Source organism: Sceloporus occidentalis, unplaced genomic scaffold (assembly GCF_023333645.1).
Source record: "Sceloporus occidentalis isolate IW3139 unplaced genomic scaffold, rSceOcc1.0.p SCAF_5, whole genome shotgun sequence".
NCBI classification, from domain to species: Eukaryota; Metazoa; Chordata; class Lepidosauria; order Squamata; family Phrynosomatidae; genus Sceloporus; species Sceloporus occidentalis.
The window spans coordinates 83284889-83298891 of NW_028316985.1; the positions used below are offsets into that span (position 1 = coordinate 83284889).

Below are 14003 nucleotides of genomic sequence, written 5' to 3' on the forward strand. Positions count from 1 at the left end.
TACCTGCCTGACCAGATGGTGGGCGGCATCACGCCACATCTTCAGCGCAGCATTTGCATGCACTGCCCAGAGAAGCAGTAGAAAGCGGCGGCAGCTGGGGCACCCTTTCTAAGGCGCAAAAAGGAGCCGCTTTTTGTGACTTCTTTTTGCACCATGGAAAAGCCAGATTGGGGCCGCAGCATGTAGTTGCCACGGCCCTGATCCAGCAAGGAAAGGAGCAGCTGCAATCCACTCCAAAGGGGCAGTCTATTGAGCCCCTTAGTCAGCATTTTGTTTTGTTCAAATTACAGGTGAAATCATCGGCATCAATTTGGGCAATGCCAGGTAAATTTCAGAGCATTTGATATTTAGCATAAGATGTCAAATGCACATTTTTGAACTATAGACTTGGAAGGTGGAAGGGTTGAGAATATTGTATATATGTCAAGAGAAAATTAAAAATATTTGCTATGTATTCCAGAAGCTTTTCTCATTGTGCTAAAATTACAAAATTAAAAAATGTTTATATATAATGGCATAGTGAGACCTTAGAATCCATGGACTTGCCAGCTGCAAATTTGAACATCCGCAGATAGCCCCAATGGTGGCGTGTGCACATGGACATTAGGGATAGCCTTGTTGTCTCCAGTGGCGGCATGTGCGTGCCAGCTGCACCAGCATTAGGGACAACAGGACTTCACCTGAAGTCCCATTGTCCCTGATGGCAGTGCAGTCGCATGCATACACTGCCACTGGGGATAATGGAACTTGAGTATCTGAAGATTTTGATATCTGTGGTGGGGGGGGGGTCCAAAACTGATCCCTTGCGGATACGAGAGCCCACTATAATAAATTTGGGAAAGACAACTTCAACATTGTCTTTTAAGGCTAGTGGAAATACTGTATTTTTCAGGAAGTTAAGAAATGCCATTCTTCTACTAACCATTTCTCTTTAGAAAGTAATTGCCTTCCAGAAATCTTTGAATGTTTGATATGTTACTTTAGATATATAATAATAAAAAAATGACAGCTTCTTGCAGCTTAAAATTGGCAATTCCCTGAGGAGCCCTTTTCTCTACTGTAGCTTTATTGCCAAGTTGTCATAGTATTAATTAAATCTGGAGAATGAGCCATCGCATGTCATTTTCTATACTGGATGCTTTCATATTGGAGGCAAGTCTCCATGGCAGGAATCCATGTAAGAACCACCAAAGGGAAAGGAAGTGAAAGCTTCCATATAAGAACAGAATAATTCATACAAGTATTTTAAGAAGAAAGCAATGATACGAAAGTGAAAAGTTAACTGTTTTCTTTAGGTTAAAAGAGTAATTTTGTTTAGCTGCCATTCTTCAGTTGATTTAATAATCTTCATATTATTACTAAGCATTCCAAAACATTAAGTGTAGAATGAGTTTGTATCTCAGATTACAGAAATTGGAGGGGGGGAGGTTACATTAAGTATTATTGGATTTTAATTAATCATGAGATAGATTCTACTGTTGCATGAATCTAAATGTCTTCACTGTAGTCTAGACAGTTAACAACATAACTAATTTTAAAAGTTACCAAAGAAGATAAAACAATAAGTGTGATGTGATAAAAATGTAATCTGAAAAGTGGGAGGAAAAGAACAATAACAATGGATGGGATTTAAATGTGTTCCTCTGTTCTTGCTTCTCTTCCACCTGCAGCCTCAGGAAAAGATTGTAGGAGTGGGAGTGAGGGTGAGTGAGAATTTCTTTGAATAAAAATACTGGTCTGCTGACTGTCGAAATAGATTACATCCTCATTTTCTTCCCATTAATTAATGTCTTGGAAGTATAAAAACAAGCTCAGCAAAAACTACCAGCAAAAAGCAAGGGGCAAAACCTAATTTTGGTACCAACTAGAGGCAGATCCATTCCATTCCATGAGACTTGAGTAAGCGGTGAATAACAAGTCCTGCTCATTTCAGTGCTTCTCCCCTCATTGGAATGCACTTTTGATTGAGCAGCATAGCACCCAAGGCATCTTAATGTAGTCTGAAGTCCCATCTTAAAGCTGTCTGGCAAAATGTTATATGGTACAGTGCAATGCAAAACTTTTATGCAAGATGATCTATTATTATTATTATTATTATTATTATTATTATTAAAGTTTATTTATATAGTGCCATACGATTTACACAGTGCTTTACATAATCATACAAAGAAGGTAAAAAGAAAGGCCTGCCAGTGGCTTACAGTCTAATATCACAAAGCATAAAACTTTAAAACAGACAAATTAACCATCAAGTAACTCTAAAACCAGAGCCTACTACAAAAGACCTATCACTGGTTCCAGACAAATAAATAAATAAAATGAATAAAAGAGCCTTTTGCAGTTATCTGGATAATATTCTTTTCCATGAATAAAGTGTTTTTGCTGACTTTTGAAAACATTACTTCAAATACATACAGTACCATGGTTCGGTGACTGGGTTTATTCCTTTCATACAGAATGGCCTAGGATGAATCCAGTACCTTTCCTCCTAAATGGAGCTCCAAAGGAGAGCTGGAGAGATTTTCCTATTTCCTTCCTTACTTGCCTCCTTCTTTCCTTTATTTTCTGTATCCCAGCTTTCTTCCAGCATCCTGAAGATTAAAACAAAGTTCAACTAAAGCCTAGTTGTATTAAAGCTGGTGTTAAAAGGAGTTTTAAAAGCCAACTAAATAAACTATCCTATTAAAAATACTAATTTAGAACATATTTAAAACGTAGTAAAGAAGATTAAAGTACATCATATCCCATTAAAAGCGTTCTCTGCCACAACTAGTTAACAGACAGATGCTTGTCTAAATAAAAATATATTTGCTTGCTGGTAGGAAGAGAGCATGGAATTCCATGACCTGAGAGCAGCCATCAAGAAGCTATAACAGAAATACACATGAGATGTAATCAAGATACATGCTGCCATAGGCTGACATCTCCAGGAATGAGGTTGGCTGATCCATTAGTTTTAACTATGCAAGTGCTGTCTTGGCCACTGCTTAAACCTGAGGATCCGAGTTCAGAGCTGAATTCAGTAGAACTCTTCATCTACAAAACCCCGGATTTCAGGGGCAGTGTAAGTCCATACAGCACAGGCTGAAACCATATTGCCTTATTTCCCTTTTGACTGATCTGACCTCTAACTACTAATTTCTAGTCCCATAATTTTATTTCTGACTTGAACCTGAATTATTGAAATGGAACTACTCCAACCAAATAATCTTAGGATTTCAGCATTTGTATCATTATCTGGAATCAACATGACAAACACAAATGACTAGTTAATTTGAAGCACACTTTCATATACTTCAGACATACGTAACTCCTTAAGTGTTTTTTTAGATTAAAACCATTGGATAACTATTGAATAACTCTTAGTAGTTAGTTTGCCGCCATTACATTAGTTGGGCTTTACTGATTACCTGCAATAACACGCACAAAAGAACCCTCTGTGCTTTTGTTTCAAAGATCACTTCCCAAAAAGCTGAAACCATGAGCAAAGATGTGGTGAATTCTGAGATAATATAAAAGTGCATTTACATCGAACAGGGTGAAATATTAAAATTACAATACTATGATAAGGCTTAACTATGATAAGGCTTATAATATGATAACAGGCTTACAATATGGTAAGGGAAATAGAAGCATTTTCTGTACTTGCCTTTTTGATACATATGCATTTTCATTTAAAAATACAGATTGATTTTTGGATTGGGAAGGAACAGAAAAAGTATGAAAAAGAAGTCACTAAATGTATACGGGAAAGTGTCATCCATCATTGCCTGTTGAATGAAAGTTTCCAAAACTGTTGAACTTTTTGACGAAGAGAACATCATTTGAAATCCCAGAACAAGTAGAGAGGCATCATTGCATTTGTTTGTGGAATTCCATGTTAACATTTTTAAATTCAGCCAAGCCTCTATAAGCCAGAAACTATTTGATATCTCTGCACAGTTCTGCTGTTACATCAGAGATGAATAGCCCATTATCATCAACAGAGAAGGTTAAGAACTCACAAGACAAAGGAAACATTTTGTTAGGTAAGGCAGTCCATAGTACTGGTACTTATTTTCCTGTATTTTGCTACTTTGCTACTATTGGTTTCATTTTATTTAGTTCTATTTCCATTTGCTCTTTATTAAAAGAGAAATTCCAAGTGGGTAATGACATAAAACAGTGATTCAGACTGGTGCACTGCTAAGAACTGAGGGATGATGCCAATCTTAGATTCATCATGGTCAAAACATTTCTTCTCTTTCTCTTTTGCACTGTGGATTCCTTTATCAGAGAGCTTCATAATATTTGCAAGAGTAAAGTGACATCCCTAATTTTTTTTTTTGCTCAATCCTGTTCAACCCTGACCCTGCTGGCTGGGGATTCTTAAACTTGTACTCACAAAAGTAACTTTTATAAAAAGGTCTGCCAAATAGCAATTATAAAAGCAAGGACCAAATAAATTCAAAACATGAAACAAGATTCCAGGGCAATCACAAATTACTGTTGATATAGTTAACCTGCTTTCAAGCAATCCAAAATTGTGAATGAGAAAACAATGAAAGCAGCTTAAAGGAAGAGCACAACACAAAGAACAGTGCAGGAGCAAAAGGCAAGAGCAAATGTATCTTTTGTATCCAGAGATGTGTGAAGTTTGATGACTTTCCCTGTGCGAAAAGGGTGGTTTTGTGGTAGGTGGACCCCAAAAGTAAACAGCAGCATTGGGGGGGGGGGGGAGACATGAGCCTCCAGGCTTACTTTCATGTTCTTCCACAGCTGTCTGCTTGGATTCAAAATCTAACTTTCCTCTTGAGCCAAAAGCTTCACAAATGATACAGTTTTACTGAAGCAATTGTTTTAATTATGGCAGCAGTTCATATTTTACTGATGTGCTTTCTAATATTAGCAATAGCTATTGTTACAATCTGTATGATAAATATAGGAATATTTTGCAAGATATTCTAAACTCTTAATATTTGCTCATAGCTTTATATGGAATTCTTTATATTTCTAATAAAAAGTCTAATTGAACCATGAGTTTTTGGTATATTGTTCTTAGGAGATTCAGCATTAAAAGGCAAGCCTTATTGATATATGGCTCGAGCAACATACATGGCAAGAATTACATAGGGCAAGATAATGTGTTCTCAGATCCAAGAGCATTTATCCTGCAGAAAGAGGGAGAAGACGCCATGGCTTGGGTTGATAAGTCAGAGCTCAGCCATCATGGTTTTTCCATCCTCGGTAAGGGCAAGGTGATTTCTGACTCTGTGATTCATGTAGAGGAGCAGTAATCCCATTATCAGTCATCAACAATAAATATGCCACAGCAGGCATTCATATGGCTTGCCGCGATATGCAGGAGCTATTACCATGTACAGTGCAGCACAGGGCATGGGGCTTTGCTAAACAGCATTTGGATTATCAGGGGTTCAGAAAAACAGTGTTACACTAGGTAGGGCTATGCTGATTTAGTGCAGAGCAGGGGAAGACAGTCAATTCCAGACAAGCAGGAGTTTTGGAAGGCTCTGGGGAAGAAGAAAAAACCCTCTACAGCATGTGGGTACTTAAAATGTATGTCAAGCACTGTACTTATGCCCTTTTCCATGATGTAAAGAGCACCACAGTGAGTGCTGTGTTAATATGCTCTCTGTAAGAACAGTATGAAACCTGGACACAACTGATTTAAGTTCCCTGGTAGGAATCTTTTGCAGAGCCCCATGATTACTACATGCACAAGTAATAATGTTTGATTAACACTGCCTGCTTCCTCGCACCACGATATAGTGGCAGATAGATGGATTTTCACTGTACTTCATTGCAATTCCATCTTCTGAAGGTTCAGCAAGCAATTTATGGATATCACTATTGGAGGGATTGCAGGAAAATATGTGTTTTTTAACAGACCTGATTTAACTATACTGGAGAAGAAATTGAAGTGTAATAAATGTAGTATTTGTATAGGTTTATATATAGTGCAGTGTCCAAATTTGCTTATCATGCCCAATTTTTAGGATGGTTAAAACAAAAAGGGATTGCAAAGAGCTCCAAAAGTATCTCTTGAAAATGAGCATTGAAATGTCAAATGCTGTTCAGCGTAAGCAAGTGTAATGTGATGCATACTGGGCAATAAATCCCAGTTTCACATATATGCTGACAGAGCCAGAGGTAGCAGTAACTTATCAAGAAAAAGATATTGGGAAGTGAAAGATCAGCCCATTGTATGCTACTCTAAAAAAGGCAGATTCCATGTAGGGCAAAATTAGAAAAGCAATCCAAAAGAAGATCACCACTGCTGTACTGTCCTTATAGAGATTTGTGGTGACAGCGCTCTTGGAAAATTGTGTCTTGAGAAAAGTGCAGAAAAAGGCTGAGGAATGTTCAAGAGGAGTAACCAAAATGATCAAGTTGCTGGAGCAAATCCCTTGTGAGGAAAGGTTACAATATTTGAGGCACTTAAACTTAGAAGAAAAGAAAAATGGAGACATGACAGAGATTTATAAAATTGTGCTCAGTGCAAAGTACTAGGGCCTTGGGCATCCACTGAAAATTAATTGTAGGAAGTGCAGGACAGAAAAGAAAGGATTGATTCACAAGGTGCATAGTTAAACTAGAACTCACAAACACAAAAAGTAGTAATGTGTGTGAAGCCAGCACTCTTCCCACTTGCCTCTAGAAAACGTGTACAGCCAGAAGCAATGTTCTTTTTGTTCTGATGCATTCAATTGTTGTTGAGGCTTCCCAGTCAAAACATAGGCCTTATTCCTACTTACAGAAAAATCGGTGTGCGATCCGAATTGATCCATCGATTCGACATCAGATTGTGGTTTACAGGGCATGACACTGCCTCTCTGAAGGCAGCACATCACCATGAAGCATGTCCCCATCTGAGCCAGTTTTGCAGGGTCTCCATTCAGTGGATTAAACAAGACAGGCACTGATAACTCTCAGTCACTGCAACCATTTTCTTCTCAGCGAGGGTGGTGAATGAGGGAATTTCCAGTCTTGCAGTTTAAATTTAGGCTTGGCTTTTCCAAAATAAAGAGTCCAGGCCACAGTCCTACCTTGTCCAGTATGAATTTTTCAGACTCTGGCAACAGACAGCTTTCCTGGCTTATGCTTCAAAGTCTAATATTCATATTTAATGTGTATAACTGGTAACACTCTGATGTATTTGTTTCCTCCCTTTTCACTTCTAGCAAAGGTGTCCAAGGGACAGGACCAATGGAATACTAATTGTGCTGTATTGGCCCAGACAACCAGGGTTTACCCCACACCTCCATCTCTCCAAGGGTCCCTTCACGTCTCTACCTTGGACATCCAATCAGTTGTCACACTCTCAAAGTTAAGTTCTCCAACCAAATATCACACAAACCTGCCATACCTCCCCTCTTTCATGTCCCTGTACTTTAACAGTGGATGTCAAACCTGAGGGGGAAATAGCTTGGTGAGCTGGGACATGCATGGTAGACAGAAGGGGGAAGGGTTTTCCCACTAAGCTACTCAAGTTTCGAACATCCCGAATGGAGTCTGCACAGGCTTAGAACCCATTTGTGTGAAGATACAAATGACTATTTGAAGAACTACAGTTACAGGTAACTAATCTGTTCTTTATATCTGCTCAGACCCACAAGACAGAGGCTCAGAACTCTTGGATTTACAACAGGCATTTCTCAAACTACAACATTCATCTAAGGAGGTGAAGAAACAAATCAACAAGGCAAGATTGGTTTCCAGGAGCCATCTGCTACAAGTCAGACCAACAACACAAAACTGCAGAATACCCTTAGTGGTCACCTACAGTCCCAGCTGAGACTACTCAATTTATCGCCAGTGAGTTACATCCAATTCTGGATAATAATACAGCTCCTTACAAGTTCTGGAAGGCAGGCTTTTATTGGTCTGCAGACAGCCACTAAATCTTAAACAACTCACTTACCACAGGATATATAACATGGATGGTAATATCGGGACAAGACCCTGTCAAAAATTTAGATGCCAACTCTGTCCCCACATCTAGCAAGGTCTATTACCATTAGGCAGATTGAGGCAGCTGGAACAGATGGCAGATCTTGGGTGTCCTGCAGGAAATTGTGAGCTATTTAATTTGCTATTTTTTTAATTTAATTTTTTTCTACCAGGGAAGGAGAGAGGTACTTGTGGGATATTCTGTGGCAGAATAACATGTGTGATGTTTGCTATTATAGACAAGGTGGATGGATGTTCAGCTTTAGGCCGCAAAATGACTTGAGCTTGGTTCTTGCACAGTTAGATCAAAAGCTGTGATTTCATTACCAAGAGCAGTTTCCTTGAACTGTAGCTGGGTTCCACCAGTGATGCTTGTTGATGTTTGTTACACCAAACAGGGACAGAGTGAAGGGGTGAGCGTCTGTAAAAACATAAGGAACATTCACCAAGGACAGACACACACTGCATTTTGTATGGGAAGGACCAATGGAACACCAGTATAGCACTGAAAACCTGGGAGTGGCTCTTAAGACCTATGCTGAATCCAACTTGTCTATTTTAATAAGAACCCTGGGATGGGGTGGACATGTGCCAAATTAAAATTGGTCATTTTACTTTGTGTCTAAGTCATTTTCCTAGCCAACAAGGTCAAAAGCAAATTCATATATGCTCTCTTTATATAAGTACAGTAGTATACTAGTGGTGTTGTGCGCATCTAGAATAAAACACTGGAAAGTCTTCCATCAGCAGAAAATAACAGATGTTGCTATTTTATTTATGACCTTATCCTTAGATCTGAATATTAGTAAAATTACATTACTGTAGCTGAAAGAGAGAAATCAGATATCCATTATACTCAAACAGCCTGGAATTCTTTACCAAATATCCCATTTTTTAAAAATCAAAAATATTTTATAGTTAAATTATACAAACTGGATAGAGCTGCATTAATGTAATTAATTTGCTTTGTGCACATCTGCACAACATTTGGGGAAGAGGTTTTATGCTGAACGATACTGAATGTATATTAGGTTTTGGAGGGCATAGTCTTTTGGAGAGGCTTTGGAGAGACGGGTGAAAAAAGTTTCATAGGAAAGGAAAGGATATAGCTGCAAGAATGTGAAGAAAAGAAGGAAGAGCAATGAAAACAACTCACCTTGTGTTAAGTAAAGGAGTTCATGATCATCAGGAGCTTTGCTAAGTATGTTTTATTCCAAAGATGCTGGTATATTTTGACATTTTTCTTTTTAAACATGAAGGCCAGAACTCACTCTCTTATTCTCACTTTCACTCTCACTCCCATTCTCACTCTATATGAGGGATTCAAAATCTGCAGTACAAAGATGCATCCTGATAGTGGACTCCTAGACCTACTAGAAAAACACTGTGGAATTACTCCATCTTTCTCTTCTGTATTACCTTTTTGTAGTAAGAAAAAAGATGAAGTGGTGGGACAACACAGGATACAAATGGAAGAGAATAACATTCACTCACTGCCCACCAGATAACATTCAGTTAGTGAAGAAGGCAAATAGCACAAGCCTCATCTAGAAACATCCATGTGGCTGCCTTCCATGTTCCAAAGCACATTCTATGCTCACTGTAAATTCCAGTGGAATATTGGTATATTGCAACCCAGGTAGCTGTCCTTGGGCTTCGAATTACAGATTTTTAAAGCTGAAAGCTAAACTGATTTTCAAAAAAGGTAGTAAATGACATACTATTCATCTGCGTACTCCATCATAGAAGTTTCCTGATAGATAACTTACTCTTAAAATCCAAATATCTGGGTGGTGAATTATGTAAAGGAAGATATGAGCTGAAAATGCTGCTGGAGTTTTTAGCTTCAGTTTTTGTTTTGTTTTGTTTTTCAATGCCTTCCCAATCTTTACAATATCATTTCTCAAATAAATAAAGTTGGTGTGAATATAATGGGAAAAGGAAGTTGACAGAGTAGGAGAGAATTTTGTTTCAGGGTCCATTTCTTTTGAAGCCAATGTCCTGATCCAGTGCTTTAAAAAATAATTTGAAAATTAATTTGCTACTTTTTGTCCAGTCTTCTTTAATATTACTTGTTATTAAAAAGTAACACATTTTTAAAAAATTCACTTACAAATACATTTTTTTAAAAAATCCAGCTGTCCTTCAAAATTTCTCCCTCACCAATATTTCTGGAGCATTGATGAGTAAACATTGTGGGATACTATAAATGATGATGATGATGATGATGATGATGATGATGATGATGATGATGATGATGATGATGATATTGCTGGTTATTATGTTACTTTAAAAGTACACATACTCCCTTGTTATCTACAACAATAATAAGTTACTGCTTGCAAGCTTTCATTTCAGCAGTAAGATGTCTATTTCTTTCACAATTCAAATGTTCCAAGGAGGGGATTTGGCTTTTCCTCTCAGGCCAGTGTCCTGACCTTTTTCACATGAGCACTTTCACTAGTCCCTTATCATAATCAACATTAGAATCTCTGCTGCTTTCCCAGTGGAATGAAAATGCAAACATGTCTCTAAATCAGTGGTGTTACTAGGAGGGTGCGCAGGATTCAGGCCGCACTGGGTGACACCTCCTGCACTGGATAACACCAGCATCAATGCCACTGTTCTACATAAAAAAAATAGATGCTGCATTGCCAATTGCTCGGTCCTGTTGAGGAAAAAGTAACTATGGTACTATAGTAAAATGTGAGATGATGTAATAGTGAAAAACTGCTGGCATCTGGTGAAGCACCACTTGGAAGAAAAGGAGCAGGGAGGCTAGAACACACCAGCAGAACCAGAAGCTCTCTTGTCATTGATGTCTCTGTTTCTTCCTCCATCCAAACAAGTTCCTAACTTTGTAAAAATAGATGTACTCATGACACCATATAGGGTTTTTTTGTATGCCAGAAAAATTACCTATCAGATCTGTGTTTTCTTTTCTCAATATAAAGCTCGTGACAACACCTTTATTTTAAAGGAAGATGTCAGCCATCTAAAAATAAATATAGGATGAAAGTTTTGTTTACCACATGATTAATAATTATCTCATTGATAGGAACCAGAGCCCACTGACCCTGGCAAAGCATTTCCTGTCCAGCTTGATGTACTGTATGCTTAGAAGATAATGTCATGTGATTTATTTCTATCAATACTTACAAATATTGGTTGAAAGGGTCATGGCAAACCAAACCAAATGTATCCACCAAAAGCATTAGGAATATTTAAGTATTCTTCTCCACCGACTTCCCGCTTCCACAGTTTATCTCTAGTGTATGGATTACTGAAGGGAGAAATGTCTAAATTTCAGCTATAGAAAACATCTTTTTTATGCAGGGTAAAGGATACAAACTTTACACAGAGGTGAAATCAAGGTCTTGTTTAACTCATAAATCAATAGCTCTTTTGCAGCCTTGAACTGTGATGTCAACGATGAATGATTGCCTAAAAAGACTCAAACGTTAAGCCAGTTACATTATATATACATTCTGGTCTAGTATTCCACAGTTCTGCCAATATCCAGCATATAACCACTTGTTGAGAACCTCCATGAGATTAATACTTGTAATGTTGATTTGCTCCTTTCTGAAATATGTCTAAATTTAATCAGTTGATTATACTGTATAGTATATTTTGCAAAGGAAATAACACATCCTGGATAGTCCAAAAGTGGTTGCATAGCAAACGGATGTTGGAGGAAGTGAAATTACTTGTTACTGAAAATGGTGCTGAACGAACTTAAATTGGTTCTCTCTCCCATTAATTAATTCCTCATTATGAAATTATAAAATGTTTTTAATATAAATTTTATGTGGAGTTTTAAATATCTTTATTTTGTTCTCTTTTAGTATGATTTGTGGATTAACTACACACTCACAGAGAGAGAGGAAGCACACAAATAGACACATGTATGTAGGTATTCTAATGAATGGTAATGAACAAAAAACTACTTATAAAATGTACTTGATTTCAAAGCCAGCATTTATTCTCTAATAGTATTTATCAAAATAAGACCACATTCTTCTTCACAAGAACTATACAAAGTGTCTTTTACAATTCAAATGAGTTGCTAAGAACATAAAGGGGGGAAATCTTCAGCCTGCCAGAATAGCATGATGCTTCTACAGGAAAACTGTATCCGCGAGTGTCTACCAATCTCAAATTAAAAATCAAAAGAGCCTATTAAAAGAAGATCATGTTGTTTCCTCTGTGTAGTTTTGAGGCATTTATTTCTTCTGAAGTGGGGTGGGGGAGACCCAAATGCCATTTCTTTTCATTTACAGTCCATAAATTAACAAGCTGTTTCTCACTTGTGGAATTAATATCAGCCCCACCCTTATGTCAGTGTGAGATTGGAAAGAGCTAAATTTACAAACATTGAATCAATAAGTCATGTGCAATTAATCATCTCTTTTTTCAGTTTGTTTGGAAGTACAGTGGGCCCTTGGTATCCGCTGGGTTTTGGTTCCAGAACTCCCCATGTATACCAAAATCTGTGGATGTTCAAGTCCCATTAAATATAATGGCTAGTAAAATGGTGTCCCTTATATAAAATCAAAGTTTGCTTTTTGATACACACACACACACACTATTTTCAAGCCATGGATGCTTGAACCTAAGGATAAAGAAAGTGTGGATACAGAGGGCTGACTATCTGTCACAGTGTGGGGCTGCTAGATGTTATGATGTGTTAGTGCCTCTGAAAACTTTATAAAGCCAGGAGAAGAAAATATTTTGATCCCAAACTGAAAATACAAAAATATCACTAAATATGAAAGTAAGCAAAAATTGGTGATGACCAGAACAACTGCAGCATGCTCTGATTACTACAGAGATTTGGGCTTTGGAGATATTGTTTGTCAGTGGGATTGTCATGTCCTTAAAAATAGTTTCATGATGTTTTTAAGATAATTCAAGAAGCACTATAATTAATTCCCTTGCTTCCAAATAATATAATTAATTCCCTTAATTCCAAATAATATTACTGCATTTTCTCAATAAAAAGCACTGCCTACCCATCTCTGCAGAAGTTCATTCTGCCTCTCAAGATGAAGTCAAAGCTAGAGGTCTTCCTAAATATACTGTTTCTTAAGATTCATTTCCACAAGTACAGCTCCACCACAGTCCTCTAGTGTAATACTTGTCCCTCAAGTGGGTGATGCACATTCTTCTACCATACTACCTGTTTGTTTCCACTTGCTTTTGCCCAACATGACCACTACAGAAAAGATGAATACGCTTTTAAGGTCTGTGAACTCAACAGTCTAATGGCTATTCTAAGTCCCTGTGAGTATGTACCTTTTAGACAGGAAGATGCACTGGTTAGCTTAAAACTAGCCCATCGAAGGGTTAAACAGGGGAGATGTATTTATCTTCTGATGCGGTAGGAGTGAGTGGTGGGGCTCAGGAGGTATTCTGTTTGTTGACATGTACCTAGCACTTTTGCACAGATAATTATTGATTATGGAGCACATCTATTAAGTCAGTTTCCTGACTTTGCAGAGGTTAAGTCAATATCTCTGGAGTTAGGTCAACTATGGCCCAACTATGACTTAGGTTTTGTAAAATAGGACCCCTGTGTCATATGATCTCCTCCTGATAATTGTGAGTTGAGACTGTCATACTTCATAGGGAAGTGTTTTTCTCCCAGACTAAGAGGAAATTGACTCTCCATCAGTGATGCTGTTTTGGAACCAGGGACTATGCTGAAATCATGTAATTAGATTTGTGCTTTCTGAAATTAAAGGAGTTGCTGCTTTTTAAGGTCCAACGTTCATGTACCATACATTTCTCCACTTGAACAATCCTAATTTTTAAAACATAACTCGAGAGGATTTATGCATCATATAAGTGACTTTGTGACCCTTGTTTAATCCCTTCGCCCTCAAGTTAGGTCACAAGCATGGAGGTCTAAGTTCTTCACAGGAATGTGACTAGTGGGAACAGATGTTGACTGTAGCATCCTCTGACATTTGGTAACTCCTATTCTTTGCGTGAAGAAATGCTTCTGTATTGGCTCTGGTTGATTAAAGCTCTACAAAGCTCAGATAGCT

The 14003-nt window shown here is 37.7% G+C and overlaps 1 protein-coding gene across 3 annotated transcripts in view; it reads left to right on the top strand.

Moving 5' to 3' along the window:
- Window positions 1–3825, top strand: part of ORC5 (origin recognition complex subunit 5) — a 109521-nt gene extending 105696 nt beyond the window's left edge. For all 3 annotated transcript variants that reach the window (XM_089524567.1, XM_089524565.1, XM_089524566.1), the window contains one exon: window positions 3687–3825. In XM_089524567.1, coding sequence (XP_089380693.1) covers window positions 3687–3777 — 91 coding nt within the window. In that variant the 3' untranslated portion in view covers window positions 3778–3825. The remainder of the gene's footprint in view (window positions 1–3686) is intronic.
- Window positions 3826–14003: the final 10178 nt, after the last annotated feature.